Genomic DNA, 22212 nt, shown 5'->3' with positions numbered 1-22212 from the left:
TAACATGGTTTCCTATGGTACACGTTCATATCTATGCGTATTTCAGCCGATGCATTTCTGGAAAGGATCGGGGACTTTTTTTTCCCGTAGCAGATTGCGTCTTGTGTGTAATAGACTTCAAAGGCGTCGCACCAGAAATGCAAGTTTTGCGTTTTTTGATGCATTCCCCCCTCTATTTTATAATCACTGTATATAGCTTGTTGCTAAGGAGCGGGCTGGGAGGCCAATGAGTCATCAGCTGTCAGGGGGGTTTCCCGCTGACAGCTGAATGTAAAAAAACTGCTGGCTAAAAGATTTGTGAAAAAAACGTGTGGGGGGGGTCCACCCCCAAATCCATACCAGGCCCTTCCCGAGGGGAACCCTATGACAATTTTTTTTTAAACGGCGTGGGGCCCCCAGCGTAGCTTATCCTGCTGGACATCATATGACATCATATGACGCCCAGTCAGGATAACTGAACCACTTCCCGGCCGTCATTTTGCATAATGCAGGAGGGAAGTGGTTAATTACCATAAGTAAGTAATATACAAATAATTATTATTTATTGTTTTTAAGGAAATTTACTATATTTTCAAAAACTGTACTTAAGCAGTTTGCTCAACTGACAAATTACTGAAGTTTATTAGTAAATAATATCTTCAAACCAGTAATTTCACAGTAAACAGATAAATAATAATTATTATGTTATAACATAGCATAATAATATATGATTTAGCTTGATTAAAACAGTACATTTTCATGGGAATATGGTTTAAATCTTATACCCACGACCCCCTGCTTTTTCCTTCTAGTTAGGAGGGATGGGCTGATATTTGTCTTTTACACATGCCCCCTTCTATGACACTGCAGTGAGAGGAGAGCCTCCACTGCAGCATTTTTATTGGACAGATTGTTCCAATGGTGCTTCACCATTGGTCCAAGGCTCCAAGCTGTCCATTAAGCTCAGTACTTCTAACAAGAAGTGAGAGGTCATGCTCTCAGTCTGCTGCGAGTGTGCCAGCTTGTGTTTAAACTGGCCACTCTGTATGTAGCGTCTGACAGGCTGCACAAGACGCCCCGTATCTCCAGAACTATATGTGGCAGGAGCCTCATTTTGACCTGTGGTGGGGTAGGACTTCAGCTACCTACTCCCCAAATGTGGGGTCTCTGTGACTCCAGATCGCTAAGCTACGACCCTCGAAGCACGATCGTTTTATTTATTTTTTTGGTATTTATTTTTTAATGTTCATGGCAGTCCCCCCTGCCCCAAAGCATCGCACCCCCCATGTTGAGGGCATGGCCTGGTATGGTTGAGGGGGGTGCTCGCTCGTCCTCTCCCTTTCCTGACCTGCCGGGCTGCATACTCATATAAGGGTCTGGTACGGTATACCCTCAGCTGTCAGCGGTGAAGCCCACTGACAGCTGATGACTTATCCATTGTTAAGGACGTGGCGTCCGGCTTCCCCAACCTTGGCAACCAGCCATACACAGTACTTGTATTTTGGATGCGGGTCCATTGAAGTCTATTACACGCAAAACGCTGCATGAGAGCCTGAGCCAGTTGCCGGTGTATCCTTCCAGAGCCTAAACAGCCTCTATGACGTCAGCTTTAACCTGCTGTCAGCTGATTCTGGGTCACAGTAGTGCAGCAACAAGTGCATTCCTGTGACCCAGAATAGAAATGTGGCCAAAAAAGCTTTGGCCTTACTTCTCTTTTAAAGGGTATTTCCCAAAAGTTTTTCTCTTTTCGTTTAAGTTTTAGAGAGGAAATAGGGCAGAACCTGTCAGTTTTCAAATGTTGTGTGTGTCCACATTGAAGAGTTTTCTCATCTCTTCCCAGGGGACATTAACTGATTGAAAATCTATACAAATAGGTCACAGACTTCAACACACATATTTATAGTAGAGTTTAAAATGGTTAGAACCTCTGTTTGTCTTTTCCTAGTTTTCCTGTCCTGTTCTCACCACCCTTGGTTACTTATGTGTCTTGGATACTCCAACATTATTCTCTTCCTACCCTAAGGCCTCGTACACACGACCGAGGAACTCGTCGTAAATTAAACATCGTTTTCCTCGACGAGTTCCTTGTTGGGCTTGTCCAGAATCTTGACAAGCTTTCTTTGCGTACACACTGTCAAGACAAAATCTCGTCGTTCTCAAACGCGGGGACGTACAACACATACTACGGCAGGGGAAGTTTGATTCCACTGGCACAACCCTTAGGGCAGCTTTTGGTAATCTCATGCGTGTTAAGTTAAAGTTGGTAGGAGACGATTTGCACTTTTCAGTCTGTTACAGCGTGACAAATGTGCTATCTCCATTACAAACGCTACTTTTACCGAAGGTGCGCTCCCGTCTCATACTTTATTTTGAGCATGCGTGGGTTTCTAAGCATACACATGAACGTGTTTCTCGTCGAAAACCAGCCCGACGAGGAACACGACGAGAAAATTGAGACTCCCGACGAGGAAAAAGAGAACTTGTTCTCTTTTTTTCTCGTCGAGTTCCTCGACAGTTGTCTCGATGAAAAACATACACACGACCGTTTTCCTCGGCAAAAAAGCTCTGCCACCAAGTTTCTTGATGGATTCTGCTGAGGAAAACGGTCGTGTGTATGAGGCCTAATTCCTTTACTCTGTTCCTGTCCACCAGAAAACTGTGGGTGTTCCCATCCACCTTTGTGTGTTCCAGCTTGTTCTGTTCCGTGTCCAACATAATAAAGTAAATATAAAATCCAGCAGGGAAAGTGGGGACCCTTTCTAAAAGCCACAGCAGGTGTGCAGCGCCAGGAACTCCTTCATCTTACCGACAGAATTGCTGGGAGATATAGTTGCCGATGGGCCTCACGCAAAGTGGTTGATTGATGCTGGGTGGTAAGCTGTCCGTCCGCTAAGAGAATTTGTTTTAAAATGTTTCATTTTCGGAAAGTTTTTCGATTTTCTAAGGTCAATGAGGTCAAATCAATGATCCATTTTGACCAAAGTGGTGATAAGTTTTGCAGAATAGCAATTTTTCGCAACAATCAAAATTCTAACTGAATGTAGTTTTTGTTCAGGAAATTCATACATATGGTAATGTACATGCCCTAGGCACAATGGAAACCACATTCCTGGCATTCTATTTAAGTAGCATACAGTACCTGGATACAATTTTAAGGGTCTTCAAATTATTTTTCAAAATCAGGGCATTGGTTTATGGCCAGCTTTACTCAACTTGTAAGAGGACTGATTGTTACCAGTGGAGGTACATACTATGAGCAGTGCTGGAGTGTGCAGAGGAGGAGTACTGTTAAGAAAACTTTTTTTCTGTAGAAGAATTGGGAGGGGAAAGATTAAAAAAAAAAAAAAAACACAATTCTGCTTTAACTTTCCAAAACAAAAACTGACAGCTGATCATCTAATAAAGCCTACATTTAGGCAAAGTAAAAACAAATGGAGGCTACCTACATGCAATGAGACATGTCCCTTATGTTGGTGTAGGTTGTCCTAGTTCAAATCTGAACTCATGTGCACCCCCTCCCCATATCCCTGCAACCGCATCTCCTGGTGCTGCAGGGATGAATATGAATGCTGGACCTGTTACCTGCTTTTTCTGCACCCCTCCTCTATTCATGAAGCTGTACTACAGCCTCCATCAATGAAATGGAGCACGGATGAATGAAAGGTCCACCTCCTCCATTCATAGAGCACTTTTCTTTGATGGAAACAATAGTACAGCTTCTTTGAATTGAGGATGGGGGTGGAAAGGGTGGGCATAGTCTTCACTGTTGATGTGTGCCTGTTAGGGTGCCCACGTGTCCCGGATTACCCGGGACTGTCCCGCAATTAACATGTCTGTCCTGGGTCCCGGGCACCTTCATTTCGGGACAATACAGTGTCCCGGAATGAAATAGAGGACACAGTCACCCCCTACTAACTAGTCACTACATTTCCGGAACTGGTTGCTAGGGCCAACACTGCCTGGCGTCTTGCAACCAGTGACAATTTACTCTCAGACAGTAAGGCCGGGAGCAAGGCCTGCGCCTAGTGCAGCGCCGCTGTCCCCACCCACCTCGGCACCTCCTCCTTCTCCGGCACCTAGCGACAAGCAGCAGGGACTGGTGTGATCTTCACACTCCAGATAGCGACTCCACTCCTTTCCTTCAATGCACGCGACTCATGCAGAGGGAGTGACAGTAGCACTACATCTGGCGGCAGGCTATGGGTGGCAAGCGGCTCTGCATCTGATGGCAAGTGGCACATTCAGCTGACAAATTCCCGATCAATCCCGAGACTACATTTCCCCCCGCCCACTCATCTTTTTTGGGGGAAGGTGAGGGGGGGGGCAGGGGTGTCCCTGAATGACAGTTTGGAAATGTGGTCACCCTAGTGCCTGTGATGTTAACCCCTACACCACTGAAAGATTATCACTTCTGAAGTATGGGGGGGGGACAGAAGTCCTACTTGGATCTTAACTAGGACAGGGAACATGTATCATGCAAGTATTGTCCCTTGTGCTGATTGTTTTTATATTTGTACCTAAACTTAGACTTTAGGTTGAATTACTGAACAATTGTATTATTTGTGTATATCCGATCTTTAAATCCTACTAAAAATAGGGGTGTTTATTCTCTGCTGACTCCTATTTTATCCAGAAAGGCTGCAAATTTTCTTTAAGCTTCTTGCGTCTTCATCATTGCTCAGCACTTGGATGGAAAAAGTTAAATGCTAACAAACTAATAAAGAGGAAAGATCAAAAACAAGTTTTTGGGGTTGGGCCTTTGTCGGGAACGGCCTCCTACAGCTGGGTCTTGTACAGACTTCAAGAAAATGAATTCCATGCTAGAAGCAAGACAGAGAGAGGGGTGGGAGGGAATGAGGAGTTTTCTGAGTGCACAGTTGTTCTTGGGTCTGTGAGTGCAATCCACAAAGAGAGAGGCTGGATCAGGCTGCACAGCTGGAATAGGATAGGTCAGTGCAAAGGGAGAAAAAAAAAAGTGGGGAGCTGAAAGTTATTAGTGAGAGCGAAAGACTAAAGACTGTTTATAGACAGATGTTGAGTCGTGCATTTATATCCACAGTCCACTAAGAAGTGATGTCACCTGGACGCTGAACAGCACAATAACAAGAGCGCAGGACAGACAGACTGAAGCACAGGTGATCCGAAAGCCTGAAATCAAGCGAAGCTGAAGATATGGGGATGATGCAGAAAATTCTCCTCTGCCAATTGATTATTTTACACAGTAAGAAATTCTTCCATTACCTTGATTCTAATGATCTTGAACAAAACAATGCAAAGAACAATAGCTCTCATGATAGATCTACATGGGGTCTGGTACCCTGGTAAATACCCAAACCATAGATAGTTTGCAGGTAGCTCTAGACATAGATGCCTAGATAGCTAAATAATTTCAGAACTATTTACCTGAAGCTCAGGGCATTAAAGTTCCATCATGGCTATTTAATACGTCAGACGTGAAAATGTAAAGATTGTTCATATTAATTCTGCATGGGGTCTACTACCCAGGTAAATACCCAAACATAAAGATAATTTTCACCGAAGCAGTGTATCCAAAATACTTACTTTTAGCTCATGGCACGGCATTGAAATTTCATCTTGGCTATTTACTAAGCTGGGTTTTAAAATACAAAGAATAAATATTAGTTATTGATCTGCATAGGTTCTGGTACAGGTAAATATCAAGATAATTTCCACTGCTTACTTGTTGCTCAGGGCATGATGCCGCGTACACACCATCACTTTATGGGATGAAAGAAAACAAAATTTTTAAAAACGTCAATTTAAATGACCGTGTGTGGGGAAAAACGTCGTTTTATGTCTTGTGAAAAACGACAAAAAAATTTTAAGCATGCTTCATATTTATGTGTCGTTTTTCAAAACATTGTTTTTTGTTTCACATAAATTGACTGTGTGTAGCAAAAAACGTCATTTAAAACGACGTTTTTAAACGCGCGCATGCCCAGAAGCTAGTTATGAAGCGGTGAACGTAACCTCGCTTTGCTAGAGCATTGTGAAAAAACGATGGTGTGTAGGCAACGTCGTTTTTGAAAATTGAAGTTTCAAAAACGTCGTTTTTTACTTCACAGAAAATGTCGGTTTTTTCCATCACATAAAGTGATGGTGTGTACGCGGCATAGGAGTTAGTTGGAGTACTAAGCTGGATTTGAAAATACAAAGAGCAATGCTAATAATTATAGATCTGCATTGGGTCTGGTACCCAGGTCAATGCCCATAAAAATAATTTCCTTTGCAGCTGTGTATCCCAACTACTTACTTCAGGGCAATAAAGTTTAGTCATTGCTATTGCTGAACTGGGTTTGAAAAAACATGCATGGATCTGGTACCAAGGTAAATACCAAATCTATTAAAAAAAATTCAATGTACCCTCTTGAAGCAATGTTTCACAATGACTTATTTGTAGCACAAGGCACCAGAGCTCCTTATTAAGCTACTATTCTTTTAGGACCTGCAATGACTGTTGGCACCCTTCCATTTATTCAGGTTTACTTTTGGTAAACTGTTGGGGGAGGGGGAGTGGTTGATCAAGCAGGTTAAAAAAACTTTTTATGCCCTCTGATACACAGGTGCTGGCTCTTTGTTCCCCTTCAACTCCTAATATTCATATAAACTTGTATAGTCGGCATAGTATACTTTGCCTGATTATGAAGTACTCAGTGGGGACAACCTACCCTGAGAGCAGTCAAACTGTGTCTGCACAAATTACCATACTCTCAGTTCTATGAACAGCTAAAGTCAATTTTCTGCCGAACGCGGTATTGTAAGGCAGGCTAAACAAAACTGTGGAGGGAAGTTAGCAGAGGATCGGGGTGCAGGAAAGGCTGGTATGCAAGCAATAAGTTTACATTAGAGATGGTTAATGGGAGGGTTATAGGAAGAGGTATAGGTACAGGAAGGGTTAGTGTGAGGATCACAGTGGGGTTAGTATTAGGGCACAGGAAAATTTTGTATTAGGGTTACTGTTAGGGTTACAAGGATGCTTACTGTTAGGATTACAGCGAGGGTAAGTGTTGGGGTTATAGCCAAGGTTAGGTTAAGGTTAGGAGAGGGCTACTCTTAGAGATACAGGTTAGTATGAGGAGTTAGTAGTAGTAGTGAGGGTTAGTATTGGGGTTATGTGTAGCGTTACAGTTGGGGTTACAGGGACAGTAAATGTGAGGGCTAGGGATACAGCAAGATTAGGTTACAGGTAAATTTAGTTTAAGGGTTAGTGTTAGGGTTACAAAGAGGTTTAGTTTACAGGTTAGTGTGAGGATTAGTGTTACAGGGAGGGTTAGTATGGGGGGTAAAGTTAAAGTTGGGGTTACAGGGAGGGTGATTGTGAGGGCTAGGATTATAGGCAAGGTTAGGGTTAGTGTTGAGGTTACAGGGCAGTTTAGTGTGAAGGGGTGCTATAGCATAAGGCATTTCTCTTGTGCTGAGGGCTCTATGATGGCAACTACTAGTGCCTAGTTTCCAGTAATGATAGCTATTGAGTCAAGAATGTGGGAATCATCTTGGTAACAGTTTTTTAAATATTTTTTTTTATTAATTCCTTACTTTGTACAGATTCTTGAGGAATCTAATGTGCTCACTATGGGATGTTAAACTTGCATTGCTGCTATGATATAACCATATCCATGTGCATTTAGAATGCTCTCCTATAGACCCCCAGCTTGCATTCTAGTTTCATAGTTCGATAATGTTGCTGTATTTTGATAAACACACTGGGCTAGATTCAGCAATGATTTACGCCGGCGTATCTACAGATACGCTGTGTAAATTCAAAGCTGCGCCGGCGTATCTTCTTTCTGTATTCAGAAAGCAAGATACGCGGAAATTAGGCTAAGATCCGACTGGCGCAAGTCCCTTACGCCATCGTATCTTAGGGTGCATATTTACGCTGGCCGCTAGGTGGCGCTTCCATAGTTTTCGGCGTATAATATGCAAATGACCTAGATACGCCGATTCACAAACGTACGTGCGCCCGGTGGAATTTTTTACGACGTTTGCGTAAGGCTTTTCCGGCGTAATGTTGCTCCTGCTTCTATGAGGCGTACGCAATGTTAAGTATGGACGTCGTTCCCGCGTCAAATTTTAAATTTTTTACATCGTTTGCGCAAGTCGTTCGCGAATAGGGCTTTGCATAAATTACGTCCACGTCGAAAGCATTGACGATTTGCGGCGGAATTTTGAGCATGCACACTGGGATTCTTTCATGAACGGCGCATGCGCCGTTCGTTAAAGACGTCATTTACGTGGAGTCATGTTTTATTTACATAAAACACGCCCACCTCTTGCAAATTTGAATTCGGCGCGCTTACGCCGACTGATTTACGCTAAGCCGCCGCAAATTACGGAGCAAGTGCTTTGTGAATACTGCACTTGCCCGTCTAAGTTGCGGCGGCGTAGCGTAAATAACATACGCTACGCCCGCACAAACTTACGGCGGGCTACTTGAATTTAGCCCACTATGTATAAAAGTTGTGAGTTTTAAAACCAGATGTTGATTACACTGGACAACATCAGATTTACAGTAAATTCTGATATAAATCTAGATCTGCAGCTTATTAATTCTGCAAGCTGAAATGCTCAGTTTCATAGGAGGGAACTCAGGCTATTTTTATCATTTTCGTCATTGGCTGTGCGATATTTGTTGCTGTGGTTGCTGTTGAAAGCCATGTCATTTCTGATCCAGCACATATCATTTTCTCCTGATTCTATAATGTACTTGTATAGGGATCAGCTTTTGGCAGTTAAAGTTGCCTTTCTAAATGTTGGTACATTAGAAAATTCCATATGAAAGCCAGACTGAAATATCAGCTATTATTTTATGTAAAATCATATTTTCCACAAAATGCAGAAGTGATACTTGTTTGGTAAAGGGCCACTAAAGATAAATAAAAAGCCATTTATATAACATCAATGAGTAGACATGCAAACGGTAAAAGCGCAATTAAACCCCAATTTTTTATTATGTTTGGCATCTTGTCTCACTTTATACAGTTTTGTTAAGCCAATTATTTTTTTGTGAATTCCTTGTAAAATTTCATGCCTGGAGAACTTGCCAGCAAAAAACACTTTCTGTTGCGTGCTTACAATGCCTTACAATTAAATGTAACTTTGGTAGCCAATAGACTGATTTTAACCTAAAATTTGCCAATTGTAGCCAATTTGTTTCAGGGGCTTGAGTTTGACCTCCTAATCAGGATTTACAGTATTTATTCTGTCAACTTGTCATGTTCACTTCCTCATTTGTTCTCAAGTCTATCAAATAGGCAGCCCAATAGCCAATAGAAAAAAGGCACAATAGGCTGATGGCCACCTAAATTCCCTGACCATGCACTTTACAAACTCCCCAACCTGCTCCATACTCCAAGGGCCAGATTCACAAAGGAGATACGACGGTACTCTCTCAGATACTCCGTCGTATCTCAGATACTCCGTCGTATCTCTCAGAGTATCTATGCGACTGATTCATAGAATCAGTTACGCATAGATATCCCTAAGATCCGACAGGTGTAATTGTTTTACACTGTCGGATCTTAGGATGCAGTACCGCGGCCGCCGCTGGGGGGAGTTCGCGTCGTAAACCAGCGTCGGATATGCAAATTAGGAGTTACAGCGATCCACAACGGTTTTTCGCGTTTGCTACGTCGCCGCTAGTCTAGTTTCCCGTCGCAAAGTTAGTCGTCGTTTTGGGTGCCTTAACTTTAGTCAGCAAACGTATTGCTGTCTAAAGTATGGCCGTCGTTCCCGCGTCGAAATTAAAAATTTCACGTCGTTTGCGTAACACGTCCGGGAATACGGAAGTATGCTACGGGCGTCGCCGTTCGAAAAAATTACGTCACTTTGCGCAAAGCACGGCGGGAGTTACGAAACGGAGCATGCGCAGTAGGTCCGGCGCGGGAGCGCGCCTAATTTAAATGGCACACGCCCATTTAAACTACGTGGGCTTACGCCGGAGGCCGCCGGCGTAGTTTTCATTGCAAGTGCTTTGTGAATCAGGCACTTGCGATGAAAACTTGCGGCGGTGTAACGTATCTACGATATGTTACGCCGCCGCACTTCTACCTGAATCTGGCCCCAAGATCCTAGAGGAAAAGATAGTCGGAAAACCAAAGGACCTGTTCACTAAAACAGACTATATGAGCCAAAGTTTGACACGTGATTATCACACGTTTACAAGCTTGTTGAAAGTCCCATTTCAAAAACAATTGTTATTAATAAAGAAATATTGTCTCCCCCACTTTGAGTCTATAAGAACCTCCACTGTTCTGGCAAAGCTTCTTTTTTTTGTAAATAATTTTTTATTGAGTTTTTTATACAACATACAAGTAACAGTCCACACAACGTGGAAAACAACCAGCCACAGATCACCGGTGCACAGTACATAAAAAAAAAAGTGATTTCTGGCAAAGCTTTATTCATGATTTTGCAGTGTACAGACCTGACTTGCACATTGTGTTCTATTTCATCCCAAACGTGTTCATTAGGATCGAGGTCAGGGTTCTGTGCAGGCCCCCAAAGTTCCCCCAAATAAGGCTTTAAGGGGTTGTAAAGGTACATTTGTTTGCCCTAAATAGCTTCCTTTACCTCAGTGCAGTCCTCCTTCACTTACCTCATCCTTCGATTTCGCTTTTAAATGTCCTTATTTCTTCTGAGAAATCCTCACTTCCTGTTCTTCTGTCTGTAACTACACACAGTAATGCAAGGAGTGTCGTGCTCGTCCCCTCCCTTGACGGGGGAGGGGGCGAGCAGGAGAGTCAGGACGCCCACTAACACACAGCTCCTTTCTCTATCTGCATCGTAGAGAGCATCCTGACTCTCCTGTTTGCCCCCACCCCCCTCAAGGGAGGGGGCGATCATGACACTCCACACCAGGGAGAAAGCCTTGCATTACTGTGTGAAGTTACAGACAGAAGAACAGGAAGTGAGGATTTCTCAGAAGAAATAAGGACATTTAAAAGCAAAATTGAAGAATGAGGTAAGTGAAGGAGGACTGCACTAAGATAAAGGAAGCTATTTAGGGGATTTTTTTTTTACTTTACAACCCCTTTAAGAAACCATTTCTTTATTTACCTGTCTTTATGCACCTGGACTCAGGAGGAGTGTCCACATGCATTTAACTTTTTTGTATATTTAAACTTTGGATAGATCGGGTAGTTTGACTCACTCATCAGTTTATTATCTCCTGGCACTTTATAATTAAGAGCTTTGAATTTGAATTGCCAGCTCTGCCCATCTACAACTGCTCAACCTAGTGTTGGATTCCTAATTTATCTAACATTACAGAGACATCAGTGAGGACTTGGGGTAGATGGGGGGGGGGGGAGTATATGTAGATCTACCCTAAGCAAAAAAAAGTGGAACGAGGCTCTGCAAACCAAACACATTTTGTTTGACGAATTACATAAGTTCCTAAACTTCTGTTATCTTCACAAAGTACGACTAATGAGCTGTGTCAGCAGTCCTATGCATGAGCCAGCTCTTCCTCCCAAACTTTCAGAATGTAAATTTCCATCTGCTACTCCGGAGGTGACATTACACAGGGCTGTTTTTCCCAGCTATCTCCTTATTCACAAGTCTACATGGGAACATTTTGAAGAAACACGGAATTCAAGATTTAGGATGAATGCCATGGTTTTAGCAACCTATCTCCATGCTAAGTGCTGACATATGGGAAAGTGCACATTGCACAAAATACTTGGATAGTAGAAGTAAGAAGAATGTATGTAATTATGTATATTTTATTAAAGCGGTGGTTCACCCTAAAAACCAAGTTTCTACCATCAAATCCAGCATAGTAGCGTGAGCTACAGTATGCCTTTATTTTTTATTTTTTGCGCCGTACTCACAGTTTACTGCCGTAGTGAAGTTTCAGACTCCCCGCGGGGAATGGGCGTTCCTATGCAGAGGGAAGATGATTGACGGCCGGCTATGGCACGTCACGCTTCCCGAAAATAGCCGAAATAGGACTTGGCTCTTCACGGCGCCTGTGCAGTCAGCTCTGATGTCTGTGCGCAGGCGCCGTATAGCGCTGAGTCCTACTCCGGCTATTTTCGGGAAGCGTGATGCGCCATATCCGGCCGTCAATCATCTTCCCTCTGCATGGGAACGCCCATTCCCCGCGGGGAGTCTGAAACTTCACTACGGCAGTAAACTGTGAGTACGGCGCCAAAAAATAAAATAAAGGCGTACTGTAGATCGTGCTAGTATGCTTGATGGCATGCTAGTGAACCTCCGCTTTAAGTTCTGAACATGAACCAAACTCGCTATCCCTCTGAGCCTGGAGTGCTCTACACTCTGAGGTATGAAGGTAGAAATGGACTGGCGCTACTTTAATTAATCTAAGTATGAAGGTGCAATGCAAATAATGTGGGTAGTGATGTTACCCTAATATAAAGTGTAATATAGAGTATAATAAAGTGCACCTGTGCTTATTGGTCAGAGACCATATATAATAGAAATATCAAATGTAATAGTGCACGTTAATAAATCTTTGTGCTGAATATACAAATCTTTGGTGCTACGTATGGATTATGGATTCCTAATCCAAACTGGTACATAGAATAAATAACAGAAAAAAATCAGATTAATATGAAAATAGAAAAATGTATAATAAAAAATAAATAAAAAATAAATAGGTGCTTGGTGCTTTGTGAGCTTCTAATTACTTATTTCACACAGTGACCACCTCAAACTGTGCTTCAATGTGGCCCGCACTCACCAGATTTTTGCCCCCTTTTGGGGTCTACAGCATTCGCAGTGTATGAGACTGTGCAGCACTCTGGCAATAACGTCCTACTGTGATCCTGGAGGGCCTCACAGTGATTATCCCATATAGAGAAGAAGAAAAAGGGTCCCAGATAGTGTAATAACATTTAAAGCTTTCCAACTTTTATTAAATAGTCAAATGGGTACTCACAATTAAGTAGGTTTAGCAGAGAATATCATTTGCATGTGAAAAATGGAAGTATGTGGCGTTCTGTCGGATCGCTCGACCGGTTTCGTCGACCCAACGTCATCTGGAGTGCTCTACACTCTATCCATATACTGGTGAACTAGTATATACCGGTATATTAAGACCACCCTTGGTGCTTGGCATAGAAGTAAGTTTACTCAACTATGTTAGTTGGAAACATATTTTCTTTTTTGTGATCAGAACTTAAAAGCAAAATTGACCAAAACAACGTTTTTCCCCCTTTTTTTTGTCAGTTAATTAGGAATTGTAAAACAGGACAAATGGCAGTAAAAAAGCCCACAGTACTGTAAAATCAGTGTCCTACACAGGCAAGCTATAAAACAGTTTGGTTGTGCTCTCAGCCAAACTGTCAAACCATCCAATAACTGGTGTCGTAACTGATCACATGTGCAGCATCATGGCAGTTGTAGATTAAACAGAGGCAAAGATGGCAGCTTCCTTGGCTGAAAATGATAGGGAGGTTTACTTACACTTTCATAATCTGTAGTACTTACAGTGGGTATAGAAAATAATCACCCCCTTTAAAATAATCAAATGTTGTTGCTTTGCAGCCTGAAATGAAGACATACACAGTATTTGTTTTTTCCAGCTGTAATTACTAGTGCAACCATCCAAGTGAAAGATATAACACCAACATGAAAAAAATAAATCAAAAACAGGATTACTGAGTTGGAAAAAGTATCACCCCCTTCAGTATTTTGTTGGGCCACATTTTGCTTTAATTACAGCCTTTTTAGTCTATTGGAATTTGTCTCTACTAACTTTTTTACATCTAGACTTTGCCATATTTGACCACTCTTCTTTGCAGAACTGCTCAAGTTTGGCTAAATTTGATGGTAACCGTTTGTGGACTGCAGTCTTTAAATCATTCCACAGATTTTCAATGTGGTTTAAGTCTGGGCTCTGACTAAGCCATACAAGGACATTCACATTTTTCTCCTTCAACCACTGTGTGGTCATTCTTGCTGTGTGCTTTGGGTCATTGTCATGTTGGAAGGTAAACCTTCTTCCCATTGACAACTTTATTAACTTATTACCACCTCAATGCTTTACTGTAGGAATGGTGTTATTTGGATAGTGAGCTGCATTGAATTTCCACCAGACATATCATTTGGTGTTGAGGCCAAATAATTAAATTTTAATCTCATCTGACAATAACATCTTTTTCCATGTGGCCTTGGAAACTTTAAGGTGATCAGATGAGACTAGATATATCTGGTGGAAATCCAATACAGCTCACCATCCAAATAACAAGTAAAGCATGGAGGTGGTAATATCCTGGCATGGGGGTGTTTCTCTGCAGCAGGGACTGGAGCACTTGTCGGGATAGAAGGAAAATGGATAGAGCGAAATGCCATCAAATTCTTGATGAAAATATGCCACCCTCTGCCATGAAGTTGTCAATGGGAAGAAGGTTTACCTTCCAACATGACAGGGACCCAAAGCACACAGCAATAATTACCACACAGTGGTTAAAGGAGAAAATCGTGAATGTCACTGCATGGCTTAGTCAGAGCCCAGACTTAAACCCTATTGAAAATCTGTGGAATGACTGAGGTCTACAAAAGGTCACCATCAAATTTACTGAACTTGAGCAGTTCTGCAAAGAAAAACTGGGCAAATAATGCAAAGTCTATATGTGCAAAGTTAGTAGAAACATATCCCAACAGACCAAAGGTTGTAATTAAAGCAAAAGGTGGTTCAACAAAATACTGACACAAGGGGGTGATCCTTTGTGACTCTATTTGCTCCTCTGGCTACAGGAGTAATTGCATTGTAATGATAATAAACATTATTAAGACTTTACAATTATACTCTGCAGGTTCTTTGTAGACTTACTTAATGGTACTTTATAGAGGCCTTCATTATGGACGGCATAGCAGTACTTCTGTTCTGACCATTGAATAGATGTGTAGGGTAGCAACAATGGTTGCCACCATTGTTGAAGTGAAGTGGAATGTTCTGTTCCAGGCAAGCATTCAGTCCTGTGGACCACCGAAGGTCGGGGAAAGGATATGTGATCAATATACTGTAAGAACTATAACATGGTTCAGAGGGGTGTATTTTACACTTAGACATCAAAAGACTTTTGAAGAGTACTGCATCTGGAAATGTGTATATAATAGAAATACACACTTGCCAACTGTTCTTGATTTTCAAAGGCCTTTGATAACTTGTCTCTGGAAATGTTTTTCCCTAGGACTGTCCCTAGCAATTGGTATTGAGCAACCTTTATTTTTTTTTGATTATTTTTTTTTTTAGGATGTTTTTATATTTATAAAGAAAAAAACTTAAACAAATGATTTGGATATCAGTATTAATGTGGTCAGTGTACAATTAAAAATGGTATGGCATGTATATGATTATTATTATTATTATTATTATTTAGGTACTTGTATAACGCCGTCAATTTACATTGTACATTCACATCAGTCCCTACCCTCAAGGAGCTTACAATCTAAGGGCCAGATTCACAGAACAGATACGACGGCGTATCTCCTGATACGCCGTCGTATCTGTTGTTCTATCTATGCGACTGATTCATTGAATCAGTTACGCATAGATAGCCCTTAGATCCGACAGGTGTAATTGTTTTACACTGTCGGATCTTAAGATGCAATACCTCGGCCGCCGCTGGGGGGAGTTGGCGTCGTAAACCAGCGTCGGGTATGCAAATTAGTAGTTACGGCGATCCACAACGGTTTTTCGCGTTCGCTACGTCGCTGCTAGTCAAGTTTCCCGTCGCAAAGTTATTTGTAGTTTTTCCTGCCTTAACTTTACACAGCCCACGTATGTGTTGTATAAAGTATGGCCGTCGTTCCCGCGTCGAATTTCAACATTTTTTCTTTTTGCATAAGACGTCCGGGAATACAAAAGTACGCTACGCACGTCGCCGTTCGAAAACATGACATCACTTTGCGCAAAGCACGGCAGGAATTTCAAAACGGAGCATGCGCAGTAGGTCCAGCGCGCCTAATTTAAATGGCACACGCCCCTTTGAATTATGCGGGCTTACGCCGGAAGCCGCCAGCGTAGGTTTTCATTGCAAGTGCTTTGTGAATCGGGCACTTGCGATGAAAACTTGCGGCGGTGTAACGTATCTACGATACGTTACGCCGCCACGATTCTACGTGAATCTGGCCCTAAGGTCCCTAACTCACATTCATATACTAAGGCCAATTTAGACAGAAGCCAATTAACCTACCAGCATGTCTTTGGAGTATATTCAGTAGTATTTTAAATAGTGGAGTCTGCGCAAAAGTGGGGTATGCAGATTGTGCGTCACCACCACTGAGAAATATAAAGTACAATAAGAAGAATTAAATCTTTTTGTAACAGGCAGTGTCAGAGGAAGGTTATTAAATTGGCTTGCATCTGCCTTAAATTCACATATCAGTTTAGGGCAGACTATTACTTTTTCAACAAAGCTTTAAGTATTAAAAACTAAAAAGGATTTATTTTGTAGAAGCTATTGGAAAAAAATCGAGTTCAGCATTGCATCAGTGCTAGCACAGGCTTGTTTATGCTGATACAACACTTTTATTTGTTAGCTTGGTGTCCCTGTGCTCACATATATGTTAGGTTTGTGATGTTCTAGTGCCTGCAGCCACATTGATAGCATATGTAATCCTTGCATTTTAACCAATTCAGCACAATTGCTACCGTGGCTCATTATAGACTTTTTCCAGGGTAGATGCAACATGTTGATGGTGCAGCTTATTAGCAAGAATATATTAGGTCAGCACATAGATGTGGGGGAATTTTCCCCTTCATATTTCTGAAAGTGATACCAAAGGCAAAAATCAAAAATGACATGCAATCGGTCATTAATAGTTTTTTTTACCTGTTTGATCCTGCTGTTATTTTTAAACTTCTGGTGTCGCACGAGAACATTTTTTGTGCTTGTCCCATCAGATAATTTTGCATAAACTGTCGTGATCGGCTCTCGAAAGCTGTGTACTAGCGATTTAGATTATCGTACGATCTTTTTGAAAGCTGTTTTTTTGTAAAATTTTCTGATTGTGTGTACAGGCCTTAAGACAGGAAGTGTGTAACTGGCCAGTTCACTAGGTAAAAAAAAGAGAAAACCAGAAAATGAATGCAGTCACCACATCAGCAGGTTTTTTTTTGGCTACCTTTCTGTCATGCAGGGGTGGACTGACAACTCATGGGGCCCCCAGGCAATAGAAGATTATGGGGCCCCCGGGCTTACAGATGGCCACCACACCAGGAGGCATTGCATTGGCAGGGCAGCTAAAATCTCAGGATTTTCACATCAAAAGCATGTCGGTTTTGGACATATCAGGGACAGATGTAAAAAAAACACAGATTTTTACATACTGTACCTGGTTTTATTGAGCCTGGCAACCCTGATGGGGCCCCCTAGTGGCATGGTGCCCCTTGGGCAGTGCCCGAGAGTCCCAATGGTCAGTCCGCCCCTGCTGTCATGCCATTTGTGTTTATTTAAAGCTAAAAGCGGAATTCAAGGCATTAGTGCTTACTTTAGTTCTATCATCTATTGGGCTTTTTCCAGGTAGTGTACCAGAATGTACCTGAGCTGCAGATGCAATTGTTACCAGTAGTGAACTTTTCTTTGAAAGGAAGGCTTGTCACATCCTTGCAGTGGCGGCTGGCGCTCAAAATTTGGGGGGCGCAAACAAACGAAAAAAAACCCCCAAAAAAAACATAAATTGCAGCCTCACTGTGCCCATCAATTGCCACCACTGTGCCCATCAAATGCAGCCCCTGTGCCCATCAATTGCAGCCACTGTGCCCATCAAATGCAGCCACTGTGCCCATCAATTGTCGCCACTGTGCCCATCAATTGTCACCACTGTGCTATCAAACACAGCCACTGTGCCCATCAATTGTCGCCACTGTGCCATGACATCAATTGTCGCCACTGTGCCATCAAACGCAAACACTGTGCCATGCCATCAAACGCAGCCACTGTGCCGTGCCATCAAATGCAGCCTCTGTGCCGTGCCATCAAACGCAGCCACTGTGCCGTGCCATCAAACGCAACCACTGTGCCATTAATTGTCGCCACTGTGCCCAACAATTGTCGCAACTGTGCCCATCAATTTCCGCCAGTTTGCCCCCTCAAAAACCACCATATTGCTCCCATATGCAATGCATGAATCTATGTATTGTAGACTTGAATGACGGCGCAGGGGAGAGGGGGGGCAGCGCTTCTTCATCCTTGTGTCCTCTGGTGGGTCCATGTATGCTATGTAAGCTCTTTAGCAGAGGAAATCTGCCTTGGCCTTACAGTCAGCTCCTTCTGCTACCCTGTGATTGACTGCTTCCTCTTTAAGGCTTTATTTACATGAGTATAGTCATATTTTCTGCATGGAACCCAGGTATTTGCTTGTCGAGCTTACAGAAAATCCTGCATAAAACTGTATGCATCTAATTGTGTTATTTTAGATGCTGGTGTGAAGAATGAGCCTTTAAGAGGCAATTCTTGCAGCCTACCATTTGTCAATGATAGAGCTTGCTGTTTTTGTGGGTTTGCTTTCTTCTCCAGCCTCCCAAAACTATCCTAGCCTGTTTTTGGACTAAAACTTTACCTCCTCGCCTGTCCTTAGTCTTATGCCGCGGAAATTTCGACAAGGAAACCGTGGATTTTTTTCAGACGGAATTTTGTCTCAAACTTGTGCTGCATACACACAGTCACACAAGATTCCGACCGTCAACACTACAACGAGCCGAGAAAAATTAAGTTCAGTGATTCCAAGCATGCGTCAAATTGATTCCGAGCATGTGTGTTTTTTTTTTTGCAGGGGGGACCTGGGGGCACCTGATGTAAGGGGGGACTGTGATGTGTGGAGGGAATCCGATGGGGGCACCTGATGTAAGGGGGACTCCGATGGGGACACCTGATGTAAGGGGGACCCTGATGGGGACACCTGATGTAAGGGGGACTCAGATGGGGGCACCTGATGTAAGGGGGACTCAGATGGGGGCACCTGATCTAAGGGGGACTCAGATGGGGGCACCTGATGTAAGGGGGACTCAGATGGGGCACCTGACGTAAGGGGGACTGTGATGTGTGGAGGGTCTCTAATGGGGCACCTGATGTAAGGAGGCACTCTACTGGGCACACCTGATGTAAGGTGGACTCTGATGGGGCTCCTGATGTAGGGGGGATTTTCATGGGTTGTGGGGGACTCTGATTGGGGCACCTGATATAAGGGGGACTCTGATGTAAATGGAAACTCTTAAAGGGGCTTCTAATATAAGGGCGTTCTCCTCCATCCAGCCTGCAAGGGTGATAGAGAGCTGGCACGGACTGAAAACTCACCTCAGTTGCAGCAGCACTGCCCAAGAATGAAGACTGTCTGTTTGGAGACTGGAGAGAGGAATGAGGAGCTTCTTTTCAGTTTGTGATCTGTGAGTACAGGGGCAAAGGGGGGGACCTGGGGATACCTGATGTAAGTGGGGACTGTAATATGTGGAGAGACTCTGATGGGGCACCTGATATAAGGGGGAATCCGATGGGGACACCAGATGTGAGGAGGTATGCTGATGGGGGCACCTGATGTAGGGCGGGACTCTGATGGGGGCACCTTGTATAAGGTGGTTTTATTTTATTTTACATGAAATATGGATGTTATTGGCCTACTTGTTTTATTAGAGAGCAAGTCGGACCTTCCTTGCCCTAAGTGGACATTTTTCCATTGCAAGAATGTGCTAAAAATTGTGTGCATTCCTGAATGCACAAACACATTAATGACACAAAAACACACATTGCTTTTGAGCTCATTTACCTGCTGCAAAACATACGGTAACAAAATACCATGCGTTTTGGTGCAGCACAATTTCTAGCAAAGGGTTTTACATCTATTTGTTCTACATTTTATTTTCATTTGTTTTGTATACTACAAATAAAAGAAAAAAAAATATGCTGCGCAAGTGTTCAGGGTTGGCTTGAAGAAAAGGTGGCAACATAGGCAGTTACATAGGTTTAAAAAAAAAACACTTGAGCAAATATTCCACCAAGCCTTCGAACTACTTTGACATTTGAATGTCAGGTGTTTGGCTAATAACTGTTGGGCGGACTCATTAATTCCTGGGCCATGTAGTCATCCTAAATGCTATTATTTGTTCTTTGTGAAGAATAAGGGCCGTATGTGTCTTGCATTCCCCGTGGGCAGAGATTTGGCACATTGAATCTCAGTGCATGAATGGATATGCAAAATGGAAATGCAGATAACTGTCTAAAATATCCTCCAATAATGGGATCCGGTCTGACGCTGAAAGCGTTTAACTAGGCAGAAGAATTTCTGCGGGCTACAAAAGAAATAAGGCTGAATATTGGAATAAAAGATGTAGCTCTCAGTCTGGTATTTTATAAGCAAATCAGAAGAAGTTACTGAGACAAAGGCTGAAATAAAAATAACAGTAGAAGAGGAAGGTTGAAGAGAGAAGTATTAGAGTGAGAGTGTAATGAGCATGCACAATAGGAAAATTCCAGTATAATGTAATATAGTAAGTGGAAGCACAAATCAGCTCTGTGCCCAGAAAAGTTTTTTGTCAGTTCAGTCCTTTGTGGATTTTTTTCAGTACAGCTAATCCAGAACATAATATACCTTCACCCAAACCACGATATGTGAAGGAATGAGCACCCAATGCGTAAACACCAGATGAGTGTGTGATGCTATACTCAAATGCCTAACCTGGAGGAGCTATATAAATGACTAGACTCTAGCATTGGAGAACAACCCCATTCAAGTAGGTAGGTCATAAGGGAGAGGTAACCTATGTTACTAATAATTAATGTATCTGCAGCTTACTATACATTAGCATGAATGGTAAGTTGAGTAATAAGAATAAACAAAAGTTTAAAGTGATATTAAAGGCAAAAAAAAACATGTTATACTTACCTGCTCTGTGCAGCGGTTTTGCACAGAGCAACCCTGATCCTCCTCTTCTCGGGTCGATTTTTGAACTGATGGTGTGTACGCACATCAGACCATCAGTCTGCTTCAGCGATGAAAACGGTCCGTCGGACCATTCTCATCGGATGGACCGGTCGTGTGTACGCGGCCTTACAGATACCTAAAAAAGATTACTGGTGTCAATTAATACACATAATCTGAGGTCAGAAATTTATCATTTCTCAAGGAGCCCCAAGCAACTTCTGGAGCCAATCACAATGGTCACGTGATCAAAAAGTCCATCCTGCCCCCGGGCCTAAAGACCCATTTAAAGGTACCCCGGGCTTGGCACAAAGAGGTTAAGGAGCTTTAGCTATGGATAAATATTGCAGGTCTGTGCATGCACAAAATGGACTGTATATTTTATATGTTAATCCACCAGGACTTGTTGAGAAATAGGGATCATAACAGGAAGGACCGAAAAAGCTTCTGTAGTGTAGTAAAATGAGACTCATGATGGTGAGGGGGTGCAAAGAACTCTTAAGGTTTACTGCAGAACCAAGAGGCAGCCTTTATTAGAAGCATTTTTTTATGGCCATCTGCTCTTAATTTAAACTGTTTATCACACAATTCATACTGCTGATGGAGCGAGCACCAGTTACCGACAGTAGGTGTTTATCTTCATTACAGCTGGAGGTATGAGTCATTAACTGCTCTGTAGAGGTTATATGGAGTGTTAATGTTATGCAAGTGTCTGTAATTGTGTTTACCTTAACCGTAAAAATAAGACGTGTCTACACGTTCTGAGGCCGCGTACACACGACCGAGAAACTCGACGGGCGAAACACATCGTTTTCCCCGTCGAGTTCCTTGTTCGGCTGTCAAAAAACTCGTCAAGCCAAATTTTCCCATTGCCCGTCAAGGAAATGGAGAACATGCTCTCTTTTTGGCTCGACGGGTTTTTCGGCGAAAAGTGTACACACGACCGGTTTTCTCGGCAGAATACGTCTCCCATCGAGTTTCTTGCTGTATTCTGCCGAGAAAACCAGTCGTGTGTACGCAGCCTTACTCTGTCTGCTGTAGATTATCAGCAATTTAAAGCAAATCTAAATACAAAACTTTTTTGGGATCTTGCGTATAAGGCCCCATACACACGGGAGGATTTGTCCGCGGATACGGTCCAGCGGACCGTTTTCACGGATAAATCCTTTCGAGGATTTCCGCGGATTTCCATGCGATGGAGTGTACTCACCATCGAATCGAAATCCGCGCCAAAATCCTCTGGCGATGACGTGTCGCGCCGTCGCCGCGATTATGACGCGGCGATGTGCGCGACGCTGTCATATAAGGAATTCCACGCATGCGTCG

General features: G+C 42.7%; 1 protein-coding gene across 2 annotated transcripts in view; it reads left to right on the top strand.

Moving 5' to 3' along the window:
- The first annotated feature begins 4824 nt into the window (after window positions 1-4824).
- MXRA8 (matrix remodeling associated 8) overlaps window positions 4825-22212 on the top strand; it is a 48258-nt gene continuing 30870 nt past the window's right edge. The window contains exons 1-2 of one of the 2 annotated variants that reach the window (XM_040325868.1): window positions 4828-4928; window positions 5039-5200. In XM_040325868.1, coding sequence (XP_040181802.1) covers window positions 5152-5200 — 49 coding nt within the window. In that variant the 5' untranslated portion in view covers window positions 4828-4928; window positions 5039-5151. Of the gene's footprint in view, window positions 5201-22212 lie in introns of both variants that reach the window. The other variant, XM_040325867.1, reaches the window with a different exon arrangement.

This window comes from Rana temporaria, chromosome 10, assembly GCF_905171775.1.
Source record: "Rana temporaria chromosome 10, aRanTem1.1, whole genome shotgun sequence".
NCBI classification, from domain to species: domain Eukaryota; kingdom Metazoa; phylum Chordata; class Amphibia; order Anura; family Ranidae; genus Rana; species Rana temporaria.
This window is presented reverse-complemented; position numbering and strand designations above follow the sequence as displayed.